Source organism: Lytechinus pictus, chromosome 9 (assembly GCF_037042905.1).
Source record: "Lytechinus pictus isolate F3 Inbred chromosome 9, Lp3.0, whole genome shotgun sequence".
NCBI classification, from domain to species: domain Eukaryota; kingdom Metazoa; phylum Echinodermata; class Echinoidea; order Temnopleuroida; family Toxopneustidae; genus Lytechinus; species Lytechinus pictus.
This window is the reverse complement of record NC_087253.1, coordinates 17,374,204-17,387,976: the sequence shown is the minus strand read 5'-3', so window position 1 is coordinate 17,387,976 and position 13,773 is coordinate 17,374,204. Positions and strand designations below refer to the sequence as shown.

The 13,773-nt window shown below is 37.3% G+C and overlaps 1 protein-coding gene across 2 annotated transcripts in view; it reads right to left on the bottom strand.

The window, feature by feature from the left end:
- The window catches only part of LOC129268190 (protein kinase C and casein kinase substrate in neurons protein 2-like), a 28,185-nt gene that overhangs the window by 10,513 nt on the left and 3,899 nt on the right, over positions 1-13,773 (bottom strand). For both annotated transcript variants that reach the window (XM_064104832.1, XM_064104834.1), the window contains exons 2-4: positions 7,933-8,209; positions 1,649-1,851; positions 504-641 (exon numbers count right to left, since the gene is read on the bottom strand). In XM_064104832.1, the coding sequence (XP_063960902.1) occupies positions 504-641; positions 1,649-1,851; positions 7,933-8,146 (555 nt within the window). In that variant the 5' untranslated portion in view covers positions 8,147-8,209. The remainder of the gene's footprint in view (positions 1-503; positions 642-1,648; positions 1,852-7,932; positions 8,210-13,773) is intronic.

Genomic DNA, 13,773 nt, shown 5'->3' with positions numbered 1-13,773 from the left:
ATCAATGATTGATTATTGTGTACGATCAAGCATAGAAATAAGCAACATGGTTTAAATTGATAAGTTTTGTTTATAAAACAGAACCTAGAACTTGAATTTAGAACTGTCAACTTGCTTTATCTTCTTCCTTCCTCTTTTAGGTACAGACCACCTCTGGTGTATTATCATACCATTGAGGTTTGCCGGTGACTGGCAGGTGCATCACACCGATTGAAAATCCTATTCTGACAAATAGTGTATTGGTTTTAACCTGCATAGATTGAATTTTTTTTTGGTACTGGATATCGTGACAATCGCAACTGTTAGGCAGTCTGAAATTTCAATTAAAAAATAAATTACACTGTAAGTACCATCCATAAACAACTTTAAATCAAAGCTCAAAACACATCTATTTAATTAATAACAAGCATTTTAGGAGTCCCATACAGCGCAGTAGAATATATACTTTATGGAATAGTTTCTGTGCTCTATAAATTTATATATTATTATTGTCATTATCTTACTTGGTCTGGTGATATAGCTGAATCTCCATTTGCTGATGTTTCTTGTAGCGTTGCTGTCTTCTCTGCTTTGACTGAGGAATGGTAGCCTTTCTTTGCTGTTTGGGCTTTGGTGTAGAACTTGGCCCACGGTTTCTGGGCCTATCGTAAACGAAAACAAAACAAAACACAATTAAAGTAAAAGAGAGATTTAACAACACATATAGATAAAGAGAATTAATTAGCAGGGTGCACACAATCTTTGTATACAGAAGTATCTTGCAGTGTTGTTGTCTTCGCTGCTTTGACTTAAGAATGGTAGCCTTTCTCCACAGTCTGCACTTTGGTATAGGACTATGGCACAAAAGAAAACAAGACTTACAAATGAAAGTGAAGATTACGAACAAGCAACTGATTGATTGATTGATTGATTGACTGACTGACTGACTGACTGACTGACTGACTGAATGATTGATTGACTGACTGATTGATTGACTGATTGATCGATCGATGGGAGGGTGATGTCTATCGATCGATCAATTGATTGATTGGTTGATTGATTGATTGACCGACTGACTGATTGATTGATCAATCGATCGACTGATTGATTGATTAATTGATTGATTGATCGATGGGAGGGTGATATCTATCGATCGATCAATCGATTGATTGGTTGATTGATTGACCGACTGACTGACTGATCGATTGATTGATCAATCGATCGACTGATTGATTGATTGATGGGAGGGTGATATCTATTGATCGATCGATTGATCGATGGGAGGGTGATATCTATCGATTGATCGATGGGAGGGTGATATATCGATCGATTGATTGATTGATATTTTACAACACATGTTCTATGAAAATCATGTAAAACAAAATTTTATCTCAAAAGGCAGAACAATCTGAATGAACATGGGATTTTTTAATGGCATGGCTTAAATTTGAACATATGACCCTCTGATTGAAAGGCAAGAACGACTAGACCAAGATGTTCTGAGATGTGTCTTCAGGGTTTCCATATTATAGCTAATCCTAATCATAGCCAACTTTATATTGATTCCTCAGCATAAGACACAACTCGTTTCAGAGTTTATAAGTAAAACTACACAACAAATGCTTGCCATGTGTTCACCAAGCATTCACCAAAAAGACAACAATGCTACCTTCTTGAATCCTTCTTCTGCTTCAAACGTTTCCTTGAAGCCGCTCATCATTTTCTTATGGTAGTTTTCTTTCTGCCAGTTCTTGATGCTTGACATGACATCTGCATTGAGTTTTTGGTCAATCTCGCTGTGGAGTTCTGCTTTCCTATCGGCTTCTGTCAATACCGCCTTCCAGGCCGACTTGGTTGTACCATATTCGGTTCCTACAAATAATGATAATAATAATATTTACTAATAATAATAAGATTTATAGAGCCCAGAAACAAGTTACTAAAAAGTATTTATGATAATGTTATAATAATAATATTATAATAACATTGCAGCGGTGAGGGCGAGGAACTACATGTAGACCATGTAAACGTAGCTTCCCACGATGCATGAATCCATTTTATCACAAATACAATGCAGTTAAAAATAATGATGATGATGAAGAGGAGGAGGATATTGATGAAAATAATGATGATCATCATTATCATCACTTATAATTTAATTCCGTCGGCATTTCCACTCTTACGAAGGGTTACTGATGCTTGCGCCATGATGGCACTCCCTCCTTCCATTTCTTTCTCTCTTGAGCATTCTCCTCATTCAGACAGACCTTTAATATTTCCTTCTTCACCGCATTCCATTAGACAGGATCATCGTCTTCCCTCCTCGACTCATGGCCCATCTATCTCAAATCACTTCTTTTTTTTTTTTTACATTATCATGATAATGCGAATTGCATGTAATGAAGCGATATTGATGATGGTGATAATAATGTTGATAATGATTGTGTTTGTGGTGTTGATAATGGACATGATGATGACGATGATTATGATATGATGATGATGGCGATGATGATGATGATGATATTGATGATGGCGATGATGATGATGATGATATTGATGATGGCGATGATGAATATGATGATGTGGTGATGATGATGATGATGAAGATGATGATGATGTGGTGATGATGATGATGATGAGGAAGAGGAGGAGGAGGATGTTAATAATATTAATCATGTTGATAATATTGATAACTATAATTAATTATGTGGTGATGATGCTACAGATGAGGATGACAATGACGGCCGTGATGATGATTATCAATTATAAATATTGACTTTTTATAGGAAACATTGCAAACTTCGAAATGCTGACATTTCCTTTATATCAATTCTTAATCTGATAATAAATCAAATTTGAATTTCACTATTTTGCTTTTTGAATAACATTAAAATTTGATATTTACATGACTACCCCTTTCAATTGAAATACAGCTGCAGTGTTTAGGAATCTTTGAATTTGATTTGACAATTGGGGATGCTAATAGAAGCTACGGGCCATGTTTAGGTATCATTTGAAATGGTGGTGCTTATTACCAACTAGCTACATGTAGTTTCCCATAAAATATGGATATTTCCCTTTAAAGGGAAAATGAGTTCATTTCAGGTATAAACCGTCTCTGGATTGTACATCAGAGAGGGAGTCTGCCTCTTGGTAGAATACCATCACATCATAATGACGGAAACACACATTCAAAGCAACATGGACATTTAAAGGGGTGGTGGCAACATTCCAGGAAAGTTTTTTAATTTTTTTTTAGGTTTTAGCTGCAGCAAACAATTATTTCATGAGCAAGTATTTTATTCAAATCAGTTTATTTATCATCATATTATCACACATCTAGATCTGATACATTAATGTATTACATACACTACTTTTATCTGTGTGAAATCATTACCGGTAAATCTTCGCTCAAAACCGATAATTCTGATGATCACTAACACAGAAAAGCATGTGTCGGACAATGTATTAATTTTGATATTTGATGGAATTCCATGCTTACTTTGCTCATTTCTCAGCAAATTATATATTTTCTTCAAGAGCCAATTGGGACATATTTTTCATTTATCACTTGGGTGGTCATTTTATTGGATTCTGTTCTAACTAAATTTGAGATCATTACCACAACTGGCATTTTCTTTTAATGTCTGCTTCAACATTACATGTTATACAAGGGATTGTGTGATGACTGGCAATAAAACTAAAAGAGGTTTACACTTCTAAAACTAAGTATTTTATACAGGGTATGCTTGTTTGGGGAAATACTCAGTAAAAAAAAAATCAATCACAACCCAATAATAATAATGCTTGCCCTTCCTCTCTATAATGAAAATATTACATTTTTATTCATCGTGTTTTTTTCAAGTACAAAAAAAGGAGAAAATAGATTATGAGGAAGAAAAGGAAGGGAAAAGGGAAGGAGGAAAAAGAGCAGCATAATAGGGTGAGGACTGTATAGACCTGGGGGGTGTTTCATCAACATTTTCATCCGACAAGTTGTCAGATCTGACATCTTTCTCTGATGTTGATTGGCTGAGAGGTACTGTTACTATGGTAACTGTCGGATAAAATGGGACTTGTCGGATAAAACGTCCGACAAGTCCTTTCATGAAACGCCCCCCAGTTCGTAGTTACTTCATGGACAATTTTGGTCAAATGACCTTTCATTTCTTTCATTATGATAGGCAGATTTCAAAGCAAGATATTACGTAAGCTTGCCTTACATAGCAGGATGAAGAAATTGAATAGACCAGGTGACTAGAATAGCACACCAATGAACACCTTATGAAGGTATTTGTTGCATTCCTACTTTGAATGCATATCATAGCATGTTGCACAATGTACTTGGCAAACTGTGAAATACCAGTCGTTCGTGGACGCATTGTTGTTTTTTGTGGGTGTAAATGAAAACCACAATTCAAAAGAATATGAATAATCAAGAAATCAAAAGTTGGTACTTATCTCATTAGATTTTAAACCACCATGTCACTTTAGTACACATGACCTTCCTCTGATCATGCGTAGAATCTTTTGATCATGCGCAGAAAGAAACTACGAACTGGCTTATTAGGCATACAAGTACATATTTTATTCACCATACATACATGTGCACATGTATACCCCGAGTTGATTTTTTCCCTTAAAAAATGAAAGAAAAAAAGTACAGAAAGTAGCATCTATACTAGTTGATATCATTTTTGGAAGAGATTTGAGAGTCCTTTTCGAAACCTCACTATGCATGCTGTGACACTATACACAACGGGTTGATTTTCCCCTTTAAAAATGAAAGAAAGAAATTAGGAAGTAGCATCTGCAGTGTACATGTATGTAATATTGTATGTCCATGTAGATCTTTGGTTTATACCGTCATTGGATGAGATTTGAGATTCCTTTTCAAAACCTCACCACGCATTATACATGTAGGTGTCGAATTTCCTATGCGTAAAAAGTTGGCTGAGCAAGTCTTGATTGACCTGAACTGGTTGGTCGCAGGCGTTTGGCTTGTTTGCTTAATTGATTTGATTAAATCAGGAAGTGTTTTTGTCTAGATCCACTCAGGCGCTGTCCCAGTGGATGACAGCTTGCCATGCAGCTCAAGGGCAAGTTGTGATTATCTGTCCAAACAAATGTTTACACCTCTGATTATGATATCAATGCGGTAGTGGTATATTTGATTAAAAAAGAAATGTTTCTGTTCTGTATATATCTGTGTTATTAAAATTTCCTCCAGTTTTTTTGCTCTGTATCATTATTAAGTTTGAAAGTTTGTACTTAATAAGGTGTAAGACAATTTGTATTTATGTCCTTTTTATGATTCTGTAAATTATTGCGCCATGAGCGTCATGCCTGATGGATGTGTGCACTTTAAAAGAATTCACCATTATCATTATTAATATTATTATTATTATAAGTAATGATAAAAGTACCGTAAGTAACGGTGTATTAACCGCACCTTTTTCTCGGCGGGATATAAGCAAAAGTCGGGGGTGCAGTTTATCCACGGTGACAGGTCTGAGCCCGCCCGCGTAACCCCTCCCGAACATGTAAGAAGTCTGCCAGTTCACAACACATCGAGTGGCCGGGCGTAGCCGCCCAGGGCAATGTCGTTTAGAGGGGTATGAGCCGCGGGTAATGGGAAGCGATTATTACGATCTTAATCAAATAGTGTCCATAACAAATGCACCCACCTTCATGACACTAATTTTGACTTTATTCTCGATTCAAAGCAGCGAAGTTCCCTGGCTAAGTTCAAAGAGACGCCAAGCATTCTCGGTAATAATTGTCACAGCTGAGCAAGTGCCGAGAGCTAGCTTGCGTTGTATTGTGGTTTTAGTGCGACTTAAGCTGGCGCTATTCATTTTAACCCCTCAAAGTCCCGTTTCGCGCCAGCTTATTTTTTTCTTTCCTGTTTGCTTTTCATAAGATACCATGTACACCGTGCACCACGTATGAGAGAGACGGCACGAAGCCGTAAAACAACTGGAAAAAATGCCAATTTCTTTCTTTCTTGCTAACATTTGTAGATGAATTGATCAAGAACAGCAGATTTCCGCAAACCGGTAATCTCTTTGAATACTTTGAAATCTTGAACTTAGTTTTTGTTTCTTCGTACCTCAAATATGCATGTAAATGTGAGAAGGATTTTTATTTTTTATTTTTTATTTTTTATTTATTTATTTTTTTTTTAGTCCAAAGTTGGGGGTGCGGTTAATACACGGGTGCGGTTAATACACCGTTACTTACGGTAATAATAATGATGATGACGACGACAGCAGCGGCGACAACAACAATAATAATAATAATCATAACAACAATTAACGATAATAATCACACATACAAAAAGTAATAATAATGCTCAGGATTAGAAATATGAACAATATACATGTACATGTAGGACTTCAACCAATGATACTTCAATTTTTTTCATTAATATTTGCCTCTTGGTCACATGAAAATGGTGATGATACATGTACATGTATGTATGTACAGCAAATGTGTATATTCTACATATTGGACTTCATACATGCACGGCTTCATACAGGCCTACAGGAAGATACCTGAATTATGCAGAATACTTATTAACAGTAAATTCAGATAGGTACATGTGCTTGTACCTACATGTGCGATATGTGCTGAACATCAGGCTGCATATGGAGCTACAAATGCATTCAATACATACATGTACAATGTACTACATACAATCCAAAGTCCAGTAGACCAACATGTACAATATACAGTAACAAGCTACTGTGGACATTCAGTGACTCCTTAATTGGGTCCAGAGTACAGTATACAGAGATCAGGATTACTACTAGATGAAGTACAATTCACTGACTGTTTACATTCTCCTCTGTACAATAGATGCCATTGACACTGTACAATGAACTATAAAACATTCCACAAATCTGGCTCCACTTTTGACCCACAAATGGGACAAATGATGAATAGGAGACAAGTGATCATGAATAGAAAGGCGACTGCAGCCATAGGAAAGGAAGTGGTTAATGTACAGACGGATCATAAATTAAATTCTACCTACATGTATATGGACATTTATGGAATTTGTTGCAATTGCTTCGTTTATTAAAGGCTATTAACTATTCATATACACGTACATACAGGAGAAAGGATATGGGTACTTACCATTCCATGTAGGAGGGGTACTGGGGCATGGGAGGGGCATGGGCGGGGCATCATGTCTCGATTACATCCTATGCAACATCCGAAATATTACCTTTACATTGATGATTGATTTACTTAAAACATATTTAGAATATACGCACACTGTAGGGGAGTGTTAAATGGACAGTTTGTCAAATATTCAAATTTTGTTTTTATCTGAGAGCATTCATAACACCATTTTCATCTGACATGTTGTCAGGCCCGTTGCAGAAAGAATTGAAATCTAAGACACCGTTCTCACTACCTCCCTGAAACTAGTTCACTGGAAACTAGTTTAACATGTAATGAGAACGGTCGAAGCGATCTCGGAAGCAATTTTCCAAACCTGTTCATATAACCACCTCGCGATGTAGTTTTCAAGATCGCTCTGCCTCGTTAAACTGGTTTTAGCGTAAGTGAGGACACAACCTTTCTTTGGGAAGGGATCTTTGCACATTTTAAGCGCGCTATTCTACACACTGTGTGTAGAACGCCTATGATGCGGTTTTGAATTTCGCGCCAAACGTGTCACCCCACTGAGAGCATTCCCATAGCACCAAAATCGGTTTACGTGAAGTGATTTTGAAAACCACTTTCGAGTGATCAAATGGGAACACTAGCAAAGCGATCTTCCAAACTGGTTTCCTGAACCGGTGTCCAGTAAACTAGTTTTAGATAGCATAATGAGAACAGGGTCAAAGACAAAGTTCTCTTATAAAAATAAAATCAAAGTTTTTTAATAAAGCTGCACACATTTATCAAATCCAAAGTATTTTCTGTCAATTTTCTCACCTTTTTCTATAAGTTCGTTCCATCTTTTTGACCAATGCTTGAGGCTCTTCGCATACTTTTTCTCGATATCGCTTCTTTCCTGAATGAGTAGAATTAATTCATTGGACAGTTTATGACCATTCTCCATCCGTTTGACCGTCCGCTGATACTGGCCAATCTCCCAGAAGCTTCTGCTTGTCTGGTCAAAGCCATTCTCTTGACTGTAGGTAGACATCGTGTGTGTAGCGGGTAGGGGGTTGTTCAATCACGTTTTCAGGTTCTGTTTTTAGCCATACACCTGAAGGGAGATGAAAAAGGCAGACAGAAAAATTAGGGAAACTTTTTGATTTCTATGTTTAGAAATTTCATCAAAGCAAATTACATCAAAAAATTCTGCATGTATGTACAAGCTACAGTGTAAAAATTCAAGTTAGAAAATACAAAATTACTCAATAATTGTTTATAAAATATCTGTTTAAGAAAATGAATTGTCCCACCTAATGTTGAACATAATACAATAGTCTTCCTCCAAAAATAAACTAGAAACTTTAATTGCATGTCCATATTATCATACAGTTTGCTTTTTTGAAATGCTAGCATGTACAATGTACATATCCTTTGACCCAGAATTTAATGACTTTCACCAGGCAGAAAATAAGTCTGGCTCAAACAGATGGGATAAATGATAATGTCCATGTAAAATACTTGCACTATATGTAATTATATACAGAGTTACATGTCGGCTAGGTACAATGTATATAGAATTATTTTACTTTCAAGAACCAGTTTGAAGGGTTTCTTTTTTTACTTTTTTAATTAACTTAAACCTAAAAACAGCTAGAAATTATCTCTGCGGAAACTTGAGTACAATTTGAGTGACAGGACACAAGCTTGCCAAAGTACAAAAACAACAACAGCAGTGCTTGATGAGAACCTGTCAGTCAGTTAAAATTTTATGAAAAAAGCCTGTGAAAAGATGGCTACATTTTCTTTGGCTTCCAAGCATTGTGATAAAAATAAAAAGGTCCTCTTTCACAAAACATAATAATTCAATAACAAATGCTAGAATTCTATGACAAAACTTGCTTTGGCTAATCACAGTGCAGTATCATGCTGTGTATGAAGTAACTTGCCATTGATAGGAATCTTGGTGAAACCTGACCCAGGAAAGATTGGGAGGGGAGAGAGGAAGAGAGGAAGGATGAGAGAGAGTGAGAAAATCATCAATGACCTTCAAGGTGCAGACAACCTCAAGGTCATTGTAATAGACAAATTTCAGACTTTTCAGCATCAGGTTGTCTGTATTTTGAACTCAACCAACAATCTTTTACCTGTAGGCATAGCCTACATGATAGTGTTTAAAATGTTTGTTCAATCTGGTTTAGATTGAAGTGATCTTTTTTTTATACATGAACTGTTTTGCTTATAAAAGTATAGTAAACACCACCACAAAATGAACTCCTTCATGCCGAGTGTTGAATGTAGACAACAACACTACTAATGTTCGGCAAGCCCAGAGAAACAAACTTTGTTGAATGTAAAATTTTATCACCTGACTTCGCAATAAAACATCATGGCAAAACTTTATTAAAGTTCATTTTCCGGTGGGGTTCATTAACTTTTGACCCCCACGGCAGTTGCAAAATTCCAACAGTGAATGCAATTATTGTCATTAATGTTATAATGTTCTAATTTGCATAATATTTTAAAAAGATGAATGTTTTTGGTGGAATGTGAAACAACAAATCAAATCAGAAATTTTGAAAATGCCTTTCAAAGTTGCAGGGAAAACGGCGCATATTGATAGACAACTGCAGATCTATTGTTGAAAAATAAAAATCAACTGAATCCGAGATCTCCATTATGGTTCTGAAAGAGATACAATGTATTCATGTATCACTATCACAGAACACTCCAAGATACACAAAAGTTCGAGAAACTTTTTTGTTTCCAACCGACGTGAACATGATGAGAAAAATCACAAATTATTTTCATCATGATCTACCCAAAACTTATTTCATTCCTTAAAGAGAAATTCCAGTAGTTGCAGTAAACACTGATTTCATGAGAAAGTCTGTAAAACCAGGCTTAATTGTCAGTATATCATCGAGGATCTAGATCTGGTACAGTTTAATACATAAACTGAACTTTGTGAAATCTTGATATCTACACTGAATAATGTTCAGACTGAACTTCCCCAACACAGATAAGCGCACGTGGGACAGTGTATAGTTATTGCTTTGAGCGTCGGGCCCGACGCTCTACCCGAATCCTGTGCTTATTTGCTGATTTCTCAGCAATTACACAATTTCTTCCAGAATCCTTTGGCACATGCGTTTTATTTATACAAACAGACACTTTGGTGGTCATTTCATTGGATTCTGTACGAACTCATTTTGATATCGTTACCAAAACTAGCATTTACCTTTAACAATGATTTTAATCAAAATTTGTTTCAGAGCACATTTATTAGGTTTGCTTTCAGATCTAACACTAGTTTCCATCAACCATTGAAACTCAATGGCACTCATCTTGACTTTCAGAAATCACGTTGTTTTGGAGTCTGTCACACAAAGCTGATCAATTGTTTGTAGAGTTGGTTTAATACATGTATGTAGTATGCTTCTTTAAATGGCATATAAATCCTGTATGTTGATTGGTTTAAATAGCATCATGTGACCAAAAATATTCTCACTATTTTGCGATGATGTTGAAAACGAAACGCCCACTGAAGAAAATTTACCATTCCGTGACGTCAATGATGGAATAATGCACTACACTTTAAATCATTGACGTCACAGATCATTGACACAGATCATGCAATCTCTCGGGCGCACCGGTCAGCGAGGTGACTCTGCCGGGCAAGTCCTGTGAAGGGACAGCCCAGGCACAAATCCGCGTTACGCTGACAGCGTAGCTTCAGGAAAAGTAGGTCAGTCAGTGCAGTGCGTTATCTTTATTTTGGTTCAGATAAAAAAAGAACTATGTGTACAAGAACTAGACCATCAAGATCTGTTGTTCTAACTTTAAATGTAGGATATAAATATACCAGGCCTTTTATATTGAAAGTAATAGAGGGAATTATTAATCCTCTGACAAATAATTCCTGCTATACTTTATACTCAAAGCCTGGTATATTTGTATACCAAGCTTAAAAATATTAAAGCACTATGATCAAATGCTATTAAGATCTGTGTGACCAGCCCCATGTCAGGATGTGTATGATAAAATGTTCATGTCATAAGGCTGATTTGGCTGGATCAGAGACAGTTATTGGCATCTGAAACTATCCGAGACTGAGATGAGACACAATTTCTGTCACTATTTAGGTATGTCTTAAGACACCCAACACTTAATAGTCTGCAGGCACAGACCCTTGCTTTTGCATATAATGCAAAGTCTGAAGTAGTGAGACTAGATTCACTATGTACTGTGGCTGGCTCTACACACAGACAGAGCCTTTGGCATCTAGTCTTTACTCTAGACCTGTTATCGGTTAAAGTATCAAATATGAGTCTGTGCTTACAGACTACCCAACATGTGAAACCTTGGTCAAATGTTGTGCAACATACATACTGGGGCTGCTTTGGTCATTTGTGGAGGGGGGGGGGCTAAAAAATCACCTTCACCCCAAGTATTCACACTCACATACATTTTTAAATGCTCATTCTTCATAGAGAGGCTTGGGTAAAATGACCAGTTTGCTGTAAACAAACACCTACCATTCACAATGAAGGAAAGTGTACAATGTTTACATAATAATACACATGTACTGCCAGTGTAGGCCCTACATGTACATACATGTAGGCCTACACATACCGGTACCTGAAGCCCCTACCAAAAGTGTCAAGCTCTGCTATAGTTCTGAATAGCAAGAGAGTACAATAGATCCCTTTGTAATTTGAGGGGGCGGGTACTTGTACAATGGAGAAACAATCTGTGCCCCATAATCTATACAGGTACAGTACATGTAGGTCCTACAGTGCACATACAATGTACCCTGGGGGGGGGGGGGGCCACTTCCATTCACGAGTGGATACCATGCGTGACCATGAGATCTCAAAAAGCACCCTAAACACGTTTTTTCCATATTCTGAAAATGCACCCCTTAACAAGTATTGGCGTGTGAAACCCTACCCTTTAATAACAAGTATTGGAAACAAAACGATACCCTCTTGAAAGTCTTGGCAAGTATTCCATGAATTGAACCCCTAAACAAGTACAGCAATATTTCAATGTTATGTCACGGACGTCGGTCGTCGGTTTTACCTTTACCTACATCCCGGGGGGGGCACTCGACCAAAAAAGTAGTAGGGGTGTGCCGCGGGCGAGACAAAAAACGGGGGCCTTGGAGCGGGCTCATAGTAAAAAGGAGGGTCCTCGGAACGGGCTTCGGAACTACAAATGTTTGTGAAAACGGGGGTCCTTGGAACGGGTCGCCTGCGTGCGAGTGCGTATGCATCCCTATGGAACGTACGTGCAGCTAGCTCGACGGCACGACTGACGGGCGCGCTAGCGCAGAGGCGATGGTCGGACAGCGAGCTGCGGCCGCTTTTCACCAAAATTGCGACCGGAACGGCGTAACGGAAAATATGCGAAGCCCTGGAGCGGATTTTTTTCTTCTTTTTTCTCGAGAAGAAGAAAATGCTATGCTCTGGAGCGGCTTTCTTTGTTCTTTTTCTCAATAAGACAAAAATGCTATGCCTCGGAACGGAAATTTGAGTGTAAAAATGGGGGTCCCCTCCGCGGCACATACCCACTATGCATTATATACTGAGTGCCCCCCCCGGGACCTACATCATTGGGTTTTAATAGTACAGCCCAACTCGCGCAAATCGTACTCGAAATACGTAGTGTTGACTCCTGGGGCAAAAGTACATCCTTTATAAAACATTTTAGTCTTGATTTTTATACCCTTGCAATTTGACCCTAAACACTTAGCTTTCCTAGCGAAATAGATACCTTTTTTTCATTATTTTTATAGTGTTTTTGACACCCTTATTACATTACGTACGTAACGTGCCCTATCTTGAAAAAGACATCCTTTCTACATGTTTTTTTTTGTCGCGCATGGTATCCACTCGTCATTGTAAGTGGCCCCCCCCCCCCCCCCCCCCCGGCAATGTACATACAATGCACAAATGTGCTCATGAGGTCAAGGCTCTCATGTATACATGTACAATGTACAGTACATGTAATGTATGTACATGTAGATCTGCATAACATGTGCATAATGAAAGACTACAAGAGGTGTATTTAAAAGCAAAGTGTACAGGAGTTGGTTTAGAATAAGCACAGTTGCCAACAACAAAATACATAATATGTAGGTATCAAGAAAATGGTGAATTGCCAATTCGTCTACTGCCAACTCGTCCACTTCACATGGTCTACCAATATTGAATAGTCTAATGCCATTCCGTCCATCAACATTTCGTCTATTAAAGGTCAAGTCCACCACAGGAAAATGTTGATTTGAATAAATAGAAAAAAAATCAAACTAGCATAACACTGAAAATTTCATCAAAATCGGATGTAAAATAAGAAAGTTATGAAATTTTAAAGTTTCGCTTATTTTTCAAAAAACAGTGATAGGCACAACTCAGTGACATGCAAATGAGACAGTCGATGTCCCTCACTCACTATGTCTTTTGTTTTTTATTGTTTGAAATTTACAATATTTATTTTTTTACAAATTTGACAATATGGACCAACTTGACTGAACCAAGTATCAAATAATGCTAATTCCATATGTTCAGGGAGAAATCATTGTTGTTTCACTGACAATGAGGAGAAAATGAGAATATTTCATATAATAAAATACAAAAGATATAGTGAGTGGATGACGTCATCAGTCTCCTCATT